At 37.5% G+C, this 14,995-nt stretch overlaps 1 protein-coding gene across 1 annotated transcript in view; it reads left to right on the plus strand.

Moving 5' to 3' along the window:
- The window catches only part of cdh23 (cadherin-related 23), a 373,711-nt gene that overhangs the window by 329,860 nt on the left and 28,856 nt on the right, over positions 1-14,995 (plus strand). The window contains exons 44-52 of the mRNA XM_065296107.1: positions 5,649-5,751; positions 6,026-6,151; positions 6,566-6,769; positions 8,271-8,729; positions 9,217-9,333; positions 9,418-9,642; positions 13,190-13,359; positions 13,460-13,597; positions 13,697-13,816. Coding sequence (XP_065152179.1) covers positions 5,649-5,751; positions 6,026-6,151; positions 6,566-6,769; positions 8,271-8,729; positions 9,217-9,333; positions 9,418-9,642; positions 13,190-13,359; positions 13,460-13,597; positions 13,697-13,816 — 1,662 coding nt within the window. The remainder of the gene's footprint in view (positions 1-5,648; positions 5,752-6,025; positions 6,152-6,565; positions 6,770-8,270; positions 8,730-9,216; positions 9,334-9,417; positions 9,643-13,189; positions 13,360-13,459; positions 13,598-13,696; positions 13,817-14,995) is intronic.

Here is a 14,995-nt window from a genome sequence, read left to right on the forward strand (position 1 = left end):
AAATTAACACCATGCAACATAACACAACATCTGGATTGCCCACTGGGTAAACGGCATCACAAAACATAACACAACATCTGCATCGCCCGCAGGGATAATAACACCATGCAACATAAGACAACATCTGGATCGCACACTGGGTAAATAGCATCACACAACATAACACAACATCTGGATCGCACACTGGGTAAATAGCATCACACAATTTAACACAAAATCTGGATTGCCCACTGGGTAAACAGCATCACAAAACATAACACAACATCTGCATCGCCCGCAGGGATAATAACACCATGCAACATAAGATAACATCTGGATCGCACACTGGGTAAATAGCATCACAAAACATAACACAACATCTGGATCGCCCGCAGAGTAAATAACATCATGCAACATAAAACAACATCTGCATCGCCCGCAGTGAAATTAACACCATGCAACATAACACAACATCTGGATCTCCCAGTGGGTAAACAGCATCACAAAACATAACACAACATCTGCAACTCCCGCAGGGAAAATAACACCATGCAACATAACACAACATCTGCATCGCCCACTGGGTAAATAGCATCACACAACATAACACAACATCTGGATCACCCGCAGAGTAAATAGCAACACGCAACATAACACAACAGAACATCCGCATCGCCCGCAGGGTAAAAATAACACTACACAACATAACACAACACAACCCATCATCTGCATTGCCCACCAAGTCTACACAACATAACACAACATCTAGATTGCCCACTGGGTAAAAAACACCATGCAACATAAAACACCATTTGCATCGCCCGCAGGGTAATAATAACACTACACAACATAAAACAACATCACATTGCCTGCAGGGTAAATAATACCAGACAACATCTGCATTGCCCACAAGGTAATAATAAGTCTACACAACATAACACAACATCTAGATCGCCCACTGGGTAAATAACGCCACGCAACATAAGACAACATCTGCATCGCCCGCCGGGTAATACTTACACTACACAATGTAACACAACACCCGCATCGCCCGCAGGGTAATAATTAGTCTACACAACATGACACAACATCCACATCACCCGCAGGGTAATATATGAAGGTATATTTGGTGCAAAACAACTGCACACCTGTGACAGTGGAATTTGTATTTGTAGAGATTATCCACACATGTGTATCAGTAAACTTGAAGTCACAGAGGACGAGATGCAAACTTGTAGATTTTTTTCTTTCCCTCAAATACAACACAACAGTTACACATTCACAAATCCTTCAGTGCAGCTGCACAAATCCCATTTTACAAATCACAGATTAAGAAACTCACAAGTTCACATTTTTTGCTACAATTGATGCAGTAAATATGGTGCATAACCTACTTGAACGCCTGCATCAAATAATGTGAAGTCACACACAAATTTTGTACATTTGCAAAATCAGTTTGTGCATCTGTGCGATGAGACTTGCATGTGTGTACAATTTATTTTTCACAAATATTTTTTTATTTTTTTAATATTTTCTAGCCCAAACACAAGTACATAAATACAACTGCTTGAATCTGCTGCTACGAGTTTCAAACACTCTTTTTCATGTGCTCTCTCTTCTGCACCAATTATCTCTGAGATAAATGGTGCGAAAGTGATTTGTATACCTGTAGGCTTTGGCGAGCACTGTTCAGCACTGCCCACCAGATGGCGCCCCAGACACTCACTGAAGCAGAGTTTATTAATTACCATCAATGATTCAGCAAAGAAATCGCCTTTATCAAGGTATTATTTTCACCAAGTGGAGAACAATATAAATGGGAGTGCTAATTATACACACATGAAGGTAATTACATACAATACTCCAATGATTCATTAGTAAACAAAATATAAGTTTTTTATATCATACATTTCAAACCATCAATATAAGTAGATTAAAAAATACAAACAGCAAATACACACATAGGCCTACATATAAATAAGATACCAAATGATGTAACTCCCATTCATTTTTAATATCATAAAACAAATTATTTTATTTTTCAGACTAATTTTTAATTCAAACAGGAGGTGGGGCCATGGAAAGAACATTTGTGTTTTCTTTTGCAAAATAACGTTTTTTTGAAGAAAAATATGTGTATTTAAATCATGCTTTTTCTTCTAATATACTTATTTGGATGATTATTTCTGTCTTTTTGAATCGGGTTACTGAACAACTAAATTCTTTTTATTATTATCTAAACAGTTGTTCTGATTTCTTAACATTTACTTTGGATGCTAACCCAAATCAAATCAGCTTTTTAGACTTGTGGATAGCTCGTAATTGTTTATATAGGGATCCAATTAAAAAACCTACAGCTCGTAATACACTATTAAGAGTGGATTCTTATTGTCGTGAGCAGTGCCGTATGCCGGATTTTATAAATACCGAGGTCCATATGTATTTTTTTAGGGCATGCACGCCAGGAAAAAAATTCTTATTTCTCTGCTCTACATATATGAATTATAACACATCAGAAAACCAAAGAATCGAATAACTATAGATTTCAAACCATGTCAGTATGTGCAAGACTTGTGTTGTTTATTAGTAAGACATTGAAATAATTATGTTACCATCCTGGGCACTGTCAGTTAAGTAACTGAATATAGGATCAGTTCAGTGAATTAACCAAAGGCTATCAAGAATTTGTTTATTAAATTCATTCACAATATGCACACAAATTAAATATGGATTAATCTTTTACGAAGTTACAGTCAGGACCAGTGAGTGATTTTCTCTTCTTTTGTTATTTAAGTAACTTTAATGACTTCAACAGGTACTGTTTTTTTAGACTTTAAAACAGAATGTAATAAAATGTTTACATTCGGAAGACATATTAAGACATAATCAGTAGTTTACTATGATACTCACTAAAACAGTCCGGACCTCAATAGTGGGTACGGCCAAGGTCAAGAGTCCTGTCTGTGTCTGCCCTATTTCCCTCTTGTTCCTTTGTTGCCCCGCCCCCTTTTTTTGTTGCCATGGACATTAATTCATACTCCACCCACTGCCCATCTGTTTCCATAGTAATTAATTGTTTCTGTTCTGTCATTGGTTCTTGTCACGTTTAATTACCCTGCCTGTTGATTGCCTGTTTGTCAGCCGTTGTTTTATGTTGGTTGTTTCCTGTCATGTGTTACTGTTCGTGTTCTTGCCTGTGCTCCTGTACCTTTTTTGGATTTAATACACTTAAAAACTGCAGTTGGATCCACTCATCTTGCCATGTCTTGCCTTCCTGTGACAGTTATCATCCATTAACATTGAAGAAAAGTCTTCCTTAAGGTCAAATGTAATATATAAAGTCTAAAAATAATATATAAGGGACCAAAGGATTTTATTGAGAATCTTAATGATATGGAAATATCTTTGGGATTCACCCCCAAACAATTACAAGCTTATTTATTTGATAACATGTCACTGTGGTAAATCATATGTAGGAAAAACAAATAGAGAGTATAAAACACACATCACAAAACATCAGAGTGCAATAATATGCAGAAATATGAACCTGCCATTAGCACTGCATTTTGTTGAACTTAATCATCCTATTACTTCATTATTGTATATAGGAATTGAGAGGGTATTTCCATCTAGAAGGTGAGGTGAGTTTGACCAATTTTTACTTAGACAGGAGGCCTTTTAGGTATATTAAATGTGAACATTGGCACACATGGTTTAAAAGTAGATTTTGATTTGGGTTGTTTTTATAGGTATTATGATATTAAAAATGAATGGGACTTACATCATTTGGTATCTTATTTAAAGTTAAAATGTGTGTATTTGCTGCTTGTATTTTTTAATCTACTTATATTGATGGTTTGAAATTTATGGAACTTATATTTAGTTTACTAATGAATCATTGGAATATTGTATGTAATTACCTTCATGTGTGTATAATTAGCACTCCCATTTATATTGTTCTCCACTTGGTGAAAATAAAGGCGATTTACTTTGCTGAAACATTGGTGGTAATTAATAAACTCTGCTTCAGTGAGTTTCAGGCGCCACCTGGTGGGCAGTGCTGAACAGTGCTCGCCAAAGCCTACAGGTATACAAATCACTTTCGCACCATTTATCTCGAGATATTTGGTGCAGAAGAGAGAGAGCACATGAAAAAGAGTGTTAGAAACTCGTAGCAGCAGATTCAAGCAGTTGTATTTATGTACTTGTGTTTGGGCTAGAAAATATTAAAAAAATAAAAAAATATTTGTGAAAAATAAATTGTACACACATGCAAGTCTCATCGCACAGATGCACAAACTGATTTTGCAAATGTACAAAACTTGTGTGTGACTTCACATTATTTGATGCAGGCGTTCAAGTAGGTTATGCACCATATTTACTGCATCAATTGTAGCAAAAAATGTGAACTTGTGAGTTTCTTAATCTGTGATTTGTAAAATGGGATTTGTGCAGCTGCACTGAAGGATTTGTGAATGTGTAACTGTTGTGTTGTATTTGAGGGAAAGAAAAAAAATCTACAAGTTTGCATCTCGTCCTCTGTGACTTCAAGTTTACTGATACACATGTGTGGATAATCTCTACAAATACAAATTCCACTGTCACAGGTGTGCAGTTGTTTTGCACCAAATATACCTTCATAGTAATAATAGGTCTACACAACATAACACAACATCTAGATCGCCTACTGGGTAAATAACGCCACGCAACATCTGCATCGCCCGTAGAGTCAATAACACAACATAACACAACATCTGCATTGCCCACTGGGTAAACAGCAACTTACAACATAACACAACATCTGCATCGCCCGCAGGATAATAATAACACTACACAACATAACACAACATCTAGATCGCCCACTGGGTAAACAGCACCACACAACATAACACAACATCTGCATCGCCCACTGGGTAATAATAATACCACACAACATATCACAACTTCTGCATCACCCACAGTGTAAATAATACCACACAACATAACACAACATCTGCATCGCCCACTGGGTAATAATAACACTACACAACATAACACAACTTCTGAATCACCCACTGGTTAATAATAACACTACACAACTTACCACAACTTCTGCATCACCCACTGGGTAATAATAACACTACACAACATAACACAACTTCTGCATCACCCACAGTGTAAATAATACCACGCAACATAACACATCTGGATCGTCCACTGGGTAAACGGCATCATTCAACATCTGCATTGCCCGTAGAGTCAATAACACCACACAACATAACACAACATCTGCATCGCCCACTGGGTATCACACAACATAAAAAAATTTAAACACCTAAAAAATACAGGTTGAAAAATACTACACAGAAAATGTTTAACCCTGCACTGTGCACAAGGTAAATATTACTACTTAACACGTATCACCACTACGAAGAGGATTTTCGCAATGCTTGCAAGGTAACCAACACAACCAAACACAAGCATTGCCCACTTGGTGAATAACATTATTGCATCAACCATCAGCTGGATAACACAACATATTTCTGGTCTACTCCATGAACGGCAACTCCTGTATATAATCCTTATCTAATATAAGTAATTACGTACAATAAAGTTTTGTGTTGTCTTATTCGTGCACTTTGTCCTGTCTAACGCCTCTGGTTCTAATGAGAAACCTTTTAAACACTCAGGACGCAGAACTGTTGGTGGTGACCATCCTGGATGTAAATGACAACAGACCCATCTTCAGTCAAACCAGCTACAGGGGTGAAATCAGTGAGAACTCACCTGCAGGTAAAAATATCATCTTTGTTCTCAAGTCAGCACTGTGACGTTTTACTAACAACCACATCCTGAGTCAAACATACAAGATCGTGTAAAGATCGTTCTCTTAAGGACAGGTGTGAAAAGTGATTGTTTTTAGACATTTAAGGTTTAAAGGAATGTGTTTACAAGATTGTTTGTTGTTTTGTGAACCTTATCATAAATTTAGCACAATGTGATGCAATAGAGAAGCTAAGAGGTTGAACTATTGGACCCAGCATCAGTTTCTCTCTTTCTCTCTCAGGCACGACTGTGGTGATTCTGAACGGCCCTATTCTGGCAGAAGACAAAGATATCGGGGAGAATGCAGTGGTTAGATATCGTCTCATAGGATCCAGAGTTGATCTCTTTTCTGCAGATCCTCTCACAGGTCAGACCTTTACAAAAACATCTTCTGCAGGATTTATGTGCATTAGAGTCTCCGGCCCTTTTTACACCCACAAAACCCATGACATATTTTCCTCCCTCATTCCTTTATCGTGCGTCATACTACTTTTTCTCTCTGTCAAGATTCAAGAATACACAAGTGCACACATTTAAAATACAATGCATGCAAGAATTCATATATATTTATGTACATAGTACAATCGGATCAAATCTATATTTTATTTTGTTTTAACTTCAACCAACACCAACAAACTATACTTTCTGCTTCTCACTTTATGTGTTTTTCTCTTCCACACTTTCTGTCTTTTTCTTTGGCTATCTAATGTTATATATCATACTTATGTTGCCCCCCCAAACAATCTCTCTCTGACTTCTCTGTTTGTCGGTCTATCTGCAGGCGTGGTGTCCGTGCGTGGGGGTGCTGTTTTGGACAGGGAGGCTTTTACTGAGCCAAGGGTGGAGCTCTTTTTGCTCGGGGAGGATGTGGGGGGATTAAACAGCAGCGTTCCTCTCACCATCACTATCCTTGACAAGAATGACAACCCGCCTGTTTTCAGTCCATCCAGTTTTACCGTCCGCCTGCCTGAGAACAGCCCAACAGGTGAGAGAAACGCAAGTTAATAGGGGGACATGAAAAGCGGATTAACTGGTAGAGGAACCAGTTTGGTCTGATTTGTTGTTTGTCATTACAGTGTAATAGTGAAAGTGTGTGTAATCCTGGAGGGACAAACTTGCACAATAAATGAGATGTAGAAACATCTCAAAATAAGACGTTTGTTTGGTTTTAATCTGTAAACCAAAAAAATAAAATTGTTAATAAAATGACAAAATCACCTAAGTAAAGTTAGTTGTGAGAAAAGCTTTGCAGCAGTTGTTTGCAAATCCCTTTTGGTCTGACGATTTGCAATGTAATCCTGTGTCATACATACATGTTTAGTTTGACTTTAAGCTACAACAATTCCTTTGCTTTTTTAAAATTTTTACATACACACGACATCGCTGTCAAAAAAGACTACAATGACGACTAAAAAAGCTGTATTATGCATGCCAGGCCAGTAGATGGCGATGTGACTGCGCACATGCGCATTTGTCTACAGAGTGATAAATACAAACAATCAAGATGGCTAAAGCATCAAGCAGTTTTGTTTAGACAGATGATGAGGCAGGTTTATTACTAGGGCTGGGCAAAAAAAATCGATTTTTCGATTAATCGTTTTTTTATATGTGGTCGATTCAGAATCAATTCTCAAAGAGCAGAATCGATTTTTTTTCCTGCAAAAAATTAATGTAAGATTAACGTTATTCAAATTACTAGTCTTGTTTACTAGATGTCACCCTCTTTTTTGCCTTGTGCGATGTTACCAAGGAGCCTGGCATTTTTTCATTCAGTGCTTAAAATGGCGGTTTTAGGTGCTTCATCAACTTTGATGCCACCTAAACTTAAAAAGTAAGAGGTATGGAAGCATCCTGAGAACCGGAATCGAAAATTGAATCGAGAATCGGAATCGAATCGATTTGATAGCTTGTGAATCGAAATTGAATCGATCTGGAACATCTGAATCGATACCCAGCCCTATTTATTACTACAAGTAACCCTGGACTATAAAGCACCAAAAAGTTTGTAAATTTTGTTATAAGAAACGTTAATAACCTCAGTATCTTCTTGAACAGCACAAACAGTCCTTTAGGGCGCCATTGTTGTTTTGTTTATATTCGTACATGCCTGTAATCTGAAATAACACATGCTCATGACATCAACGTTATCGCAGATTCACATTTACGTAGTTTACATAGAGATGAAAAGGTGTAGTTTTCGAAAAAATAAAAAATTGAAACCCGCCATCTAATGTTATATTTTAAGGATCCCAAAATGGTACAGAAATAGCTAAGCTGAAAAAAGTTGTTGTGTAAACAGCCCCTAGTGGCCAAATACCTTTCGAATTAATGTCGCAATTTTGGTCTTGCATAAGTTGTGTCCATGTATGTGTAGCAAAATTTATATTTACAATTTGAAAAAAAATTTACAAAACAAAATAATAGACCTACAGTAATAATAATATTGTATTGACCTATATGCATTCACTGTTTCTGTATATTTTCAGGTGTGGTGGTGACGCAGCTCTCAGCGAGCGATGCTGATGCGGGGTCCAATGCTTGGCTGCAGTATCGTTTAGACAGCGGCGCTCAGGACCGTTTCCTGGTTGACGCTGTATCCGGTGCCGTTCTGGTCGGCAATGCGACGCTGGACCGAGAGGAGCGCAGCTCGTACCGTCTGGTCGTCATAGCGACCGACCGTGGCACACCCTCTCTCACAGGCACAGCGACACTCACCGTCATTTTAGATGATGTCAATGACTCTCGTCCTCAGTTCATTCGCCCCGTACAGACGATCAGTGTGAACGAGTCCACCCCGCCAGGGGAGGTCGTCGCCACACTGACCGCAGAGGACCCTGACCTACGACCTCGTCTGGAGTATTACATCATCTCTGTGGAAGCAAAGGACGATGCGAATAAACCGGTGGATGGGCTGCAGGAATCGTTTGGAATTGACTTTCACACAGGTTTGCTTAGACCCTACACAAAGTCATTTTCTAAATCAGTATTTTGTCTTGATTTCAAATACAAATATGTGTGATGTATGACCCTGGACCACAGTCATAAGTCGCATGGGTATATTTGTAGCAATAGCCAACAACACATTGCATCATTTGGGCAACTTTAAAGGGATTTTCTCAATATTTTATTTTTTTGCACCCTCGGATTTCAAATAGCTTTATTGCGGCCAAATATTGTCCTATCCTAACCAACCAAACATCAATGGAAAGCTTATTTTTTATTATAAATCGATTTAAAAAAATGACCCTTATGACTGGTTTTGTGGTCCAGAGTCAAACTAAGTAATACTTACCCAACTAGGCAAGCATAAAGTCGACTCATTTCAAGTTTAAACTGGGTCACAGGGGAGCCAACTAGGCTTTCACAAGTAAGAATCACATTCATTTTAGGTTGATGTATCTGTTAATATGAGTGTTTATTTTCGCTTTTAAGGTGCTGTGTTTGTACGAAACCCTTTGAACAGAGAGCTGGTTGCCACTTTTGAGATCATAGTTTCGGTACATGATAACGCCAGTGAAGTGATAGACATGTCTGTCAGTGTTCCTAACGGTAAAAATCTCACATCTGTACTATCTGTAATACATGTATTTTTCCACCATGTTCTTCTCTCGTGATTGATCTCTTTCTTTACAGCCAAACTGACCATCAATATACTGGACGTCAATGACAACGCTCCCCGGTTTCGTCCCTTTGGTGTGACAAACTTCTCCGAGAGCATTTTAGAAGGTGCTCAGCCGGGTACCACGCTGCTGTCCGTGACGGCCATTGATCCCGACAAAGGACCAAACGGTCAGATCATCTATCAGCTGCTGCACCTGCCACGTGGAGACTACATACGACTTGAAGATCCATCTACAGGTTACAGAAACGCACTCGCATAACATAGGAAACATGACAATCTGATTGATCAGATCGATGTCCTTATTGTATAAATGTTCTTATTTTTATGTCTTTCCAAACACACATGCTTTATTTCATGCTTTTTCATGCAGTAGGGGAGAAAAAATATGGGCTCTTTTTTCACATTTCTGTTCAAAAGTTGAAAAACACTTCCCGGACAAGGCTTAAATGCTAAAATGCATGTTTGAGCTGTCTTAATTTAAAATCATTTAAAACCCCCAAAGAGTTCAGATGCAAAACCCTCTTAAGTTCTTCTGACATGTTTTCTTGTAAATGTGCATTTTTTTATCAGGCTTATGTTTGCGTTTAGTGATTTTACTTTAATGGCAATGAAAAGGTTATTAGTCATTGATCAAAATGCCATATTTTCACAAATCTCACTTTAGTCATTTCATTGGTATTTGACAAATTGGGCAAAAACCCTCTTAAGTGCATGCAAAAATCTCCACTAATAAAAAACCCCTGGTCTCTTTTCATTATCCTTTCTGAAAAAGTTAAATGCTCAAAAATATCCTAATATATCTGTTAATCTTGCCGTGTGCACACCTCCATTCACCCAATTCATCTTCCGTGCACTTAGAGGACTTTGCCGTTTAAAGCACTTATAACACACGCTGTTTCTGCTTATCTCATGTTAATCTTGAATACCTATAAAGTAATATTGCACCCTTCATATCTCCGAAGAGTCTTTAGTTTCATCAGATTTATAAAAACAGATCAGCTCTGCTGATCGTTTCCGGAAAAACACGACCCCCTAGAGGCGTAATGTGGGAGGCTTAATTTCAAGACCCCCTAGTGGCATAATGTGGGAAGCTTGATTTCAATTGAGTTGATTTCATGTCCGCTCTTGTTTGGTGTATGTGTGTGCTATTCTGGTTAAAGTGCCCATATAAGGACTTCCACTGTACTGGACGGCTGTGTTTTGCAACGGATTCCGAAGTAAAAAAAAAAAAAACTTTGCAAAACTTGTAGGAAAGAGGAGGCGAAAAACTGCTTTTTTGAACACTGAATAACCTGTAGATTGATCAGTACTTTAACACATGAAACCTGAAAAACAACGCATTATAGGGAAAAAAATGACCACTTTAGAAATTTACTTATCATGATCGAAAACAGCTTTCTGGATCTAGACGCGCAAAACGGTGATGAAATAACGCGATATTTCTCAGCTCTGTGAAGGGTTGCGTGCTTAAGATGCTGTCATAGTTTGGAATGCAAATGTAATCAGGGCTCAGAGAAAATGGCTTTATTACTTTTGTCCCGCATTATTTTCGCCACAGTTCTCCCCTACTTCTTCTTACATCCAAAAACACACTTCTTCTTTTGTGCCATTGTTGAGTCTTGATATAAAACAAAGCTGTCGTGTGAAGTGATGCCTGTGACTTCTTGCGTCTTCGGTTCTCGCTCTCCCACTGATTGATGTGTGGGCATGCTTTTCCTGGGGAAGTGCCCATAAAAAGAAATGATACGTAACGTCTACCCATGTAGTGTTAATTTCGTCAGACGAGACAGGAGTAAATATGAAGAGTTTGGTTCCAAAACGCAATAAATGCCATTTTTGAAAAAAATTAGTTACTGCCAAAATCAGTATTATATCAGGTCAGTATTTAAAAGTAAATTCTTAATTTTACGCGAAAACCAAAATCTGCCGTGTTATTCTGTCATCTTTTCTCCCTTTTTTCCCAAAACGCAATAAACGCCACTCCTCCTTTTCTACAGAATGCAATAAATCCGCGGCGCACCATTTCCTAGTTTTCGTCATCTACTTTGTACTTCGTGATCAACAAACAAACAAACAAAAACGAAATAATACTTTAATAGCATTAATAAACCTGTGGTTTTCTGTGAAGGGAAAGAATGTAAGCCATCAACATCTAATAATTAACGCGAGAGGCACTCGGAAGAAGATCGCTTGTTCTCCTGACAGCATCTAGCTTATCTCGTGCTAACACATTGACCCCAGGGGATCTTATGAAAACTTTCCATAATTTTACTAAGTTTATTTTTTTTAATCAGTGTGTACAACTGTTCAACTAAATAAATATAAAATGGCAAAAATGAATGCACATTTATACACTGATTGAATAGATTTATAGAATTTTGAAAAAAACTTTTTGGATTTATTGCATTTTGTGGAAAAAAATAATTCGTTTTTAATAATAAATCTTTGAAAATCAAGTTATGGATTTGAATTTTTTATGTTTTTATAACCTAAAGATGCTATGTGAAAGTTTGTAACAGAAAATAGTGGTTTTCATCTCGTCACTTTCTTGGTATAGAAATTTGTAAAAATGGATTTATTGCGTTTTGGAACCAAACTCTTCATATGTTTGTCAATGACCTTTTTTTCCATGACAAAGGCGAGACGATAACAAGACTGCTCAGACGTCCAAAAACGGTGACTAAAACTAAATTGACATGCATTATTGTTGACAACTACAATCCGTAGCCTGTGCGTAGCTCTGCGAAGCCTGACGCGCACCTCGCAAAAATTTTAACAGCGCGTCAGATCTACGCGGACCACAAGCGCTGTGATTGGTCCCCCAGAACTCCTGTCAGGTTAAAAAAAACGCGTCATAGGTATTTCCGTTTGCGACGGTGAACACAAAGATGAGCCAATATGAGGAGTGATGAAATGGTTATCAGAAATAATTTATTTTAAAAAAGACAAAAATGTTTTAACTAAAACTTAACTAAGATATATTGAGTTTTCTTTTGACTAAAACTAGACTAAAATGACGAGACTTTTTGTTGACTAAAACTTGACTAAGATACCTTGAGTTATCTTTTGACTAAAACTAGACTAAAATGATGAGACTTTTAGTCGACTAAAACTTGACTAACAAAAAATATATGTGAATGACTAAATATGACTAAAACTAATAAGGACATTTGGCACAAAACTAAGACTAAGACTAAATTAAAAATAGGTGACAAAATTATGTGTTCAAAATTTTTGTACGAACCCTGGTGAAGTGCACTCGGCACAGAAATACTCTGTCACAGATCAAACTGCTTTTTTGACACTTTGCCTATGTTTAGCATGAGGAAACAACTCTTAAACAGTTAATAAGTCAGAATGCATGAAATACTGTTACCCCCCCTTCTAAAGTACTTATTACATTTTTGACAGAGGTGGTCTTTAGCTGCTTTTGCATTTATCCACATTTTAGAATTATAGTACATTTATCAATACTTTGAATTATATTGTGTATGAACATATTTTAGCATGTTCATGCTAGATGCTTTTTAAACAATATTGAAGATATTTCCATCTCTTCTGTGCTCTTATTGACTGCTTTTTTTCATTATTTGGTCCAAGTCATTCATCGCAAAATATGTTTTAAAAACAAATTCTAATAAAAGTTTGTCTACAAAAGAAATTTCATATTTTTTAGAATACAGCTTCAGATGTAAACATTTTAGTCCAGTGTTACAACAGTTGCATTGTTGTTCAACACTGACCAAAATCACAATTCGGTACAAACCAGATTTCCATCCACAGGCAAAATTGTGGCCAATCGTACGGTGGATTATGAACAGGTGCAGTGGTTGAACTTCACGGTTCGTGCTCAGGATCATGGCACGCCTCCGCGCTTCGTTGAACTTCCTGTCTATCTGCGTATTGTAGATGTCAACGACAACAATCCTGTCTTTAAACAGCCTTTGTATCAGGTACATTAAAGAGAGTCAGGCTCAGTTTTAATGCTGATGGTATGCTTTCGAGAAAATACATTTTGGATAAATACCTGTGTATGTGTTTGTGTGTGTGCAGAAGTCATTATTTGAAGATGTTGCGCTCGGTACCATAATTGTAAGCGTGAGCGCAACGGATGCAGACTCTGGACTGTTCTCTGTTATTGAATATGGACTTGTGGACGGAGAGGGCAAGTTTGGCATCACACCCACTACGGTATGCAAATGTGAAAATGAAATTCAAAACGCATACAAAGCCTTTCAGTAAAGCAACAAATCACTTGAATTGACAATATTCAATGTGCTATGTTATCAGGGGGACATCTACATCTTGTCTCGACTGGACAGAGAGACCAAAGACCGCTACACCCTCACGGCGTACGCCAGAGACAACCCTGGCGGCAGTCCCAACAACCGGCGAGAAAACTCTGTCCAGGTGCAGACCAGAAATACTGTATTGTTCGACTTGATTTTGTTGTGCTGATATAATAGCTAGTACACCACAAACTAACACAAACAAGCCATACTGGTCAAATGATTGATGCAATAGGAATATTTACAAGATGAGTGCGCATGAGCTATACCACAATGTGGTGTTAACTATTGGGAACTCCTTTGTTTTGCAAACTGCTCAGGATAGTACAGTAAGTGCAAACTCAAAAAAAAGAAAAACATATTTAAGCAAGACAAGACCTGGCACAGACTCGCTTTACTTCCGGTTCCTTTTTAAGGAGGATATGAAGAAAACATCAGCTGTGCCAATAAGGTTTCACAAGCTGTGAAAAGCGTGAGGTGGCTGAGCATACAGTTCACACTTCCTCTGTTAATACTGAGACTTTAATATTATAAAGAAGTGAGAAGTTTAAAAGCAAAACAACAAGAGGATCCCATCAGCTGTAGCCGATCATTTCTTTCACATCCACTGGTCTGTTTTCAGTGCACACGCTGCAAAAAAGTCTCTTTAAAACTGTGATCCGTAACCTTTTAAAAATGAACGAAAATCAGTTGTTGATTAAAAACATAAAAAATCAATGTTCCTTAACTTAATACATGATAACATCCATAAACAGAAAGAAGATGGCATGTCTACTATATTGTATGTGTGTGCTGCTGCAGATGGTGAAGGGTTCGTAGTTTGTTAAACATCAAACTGGGGTTAGCAAACCCCTGGTGGTTCGCGAGGGCATTGCAGGGGGGTTGTGAGTTAATGAAAAGCAATTAATTACAAATCATAAAATATAAATAAAAAAGTAATAAACATTTAAAATAAAAAAATCTAAAGCTTTTATTTGTTATATCAAAAAACTATAGACGGTTTCATCAGACGCACGTGTGGTGACGCGATACACGTCTGGTCCGAACTTTACTTCCGGTTTCGTTTTTTATAATAGTTTGACTAGTTGCTAAACTGAACTCTTGAACAAAAGCCTCGTCGAAAATAACAAATGTTTTGGTTTCCTAGGTAATCTACGTGTTGTTTATTTTGCTTGTTATATAATAAACTACGTTTAAAGGACTTTGTTGTTATTTATTCTTAGCGGAGTTTATCGGAAGTTACGTGTTGACCACGACAGCCGCTTGTTTATGTAGTTACTGCTGAAAACGTCTATAAACT

Source organism: Paramisgurnus dabryanus, chromosome 20 (genome assembly GCF_030506205.2).
Source record: "Paramisgurnus dabryanus chromosome 20, PD_genome_1.1, whole genome shotgun sequence".
NCBI lineage: Eukaryota > Metazoa > Chordata > Actinopteri > Cypriniformes > Cobitidae > Paramisgurnus > Paramisgurnus dabryanus.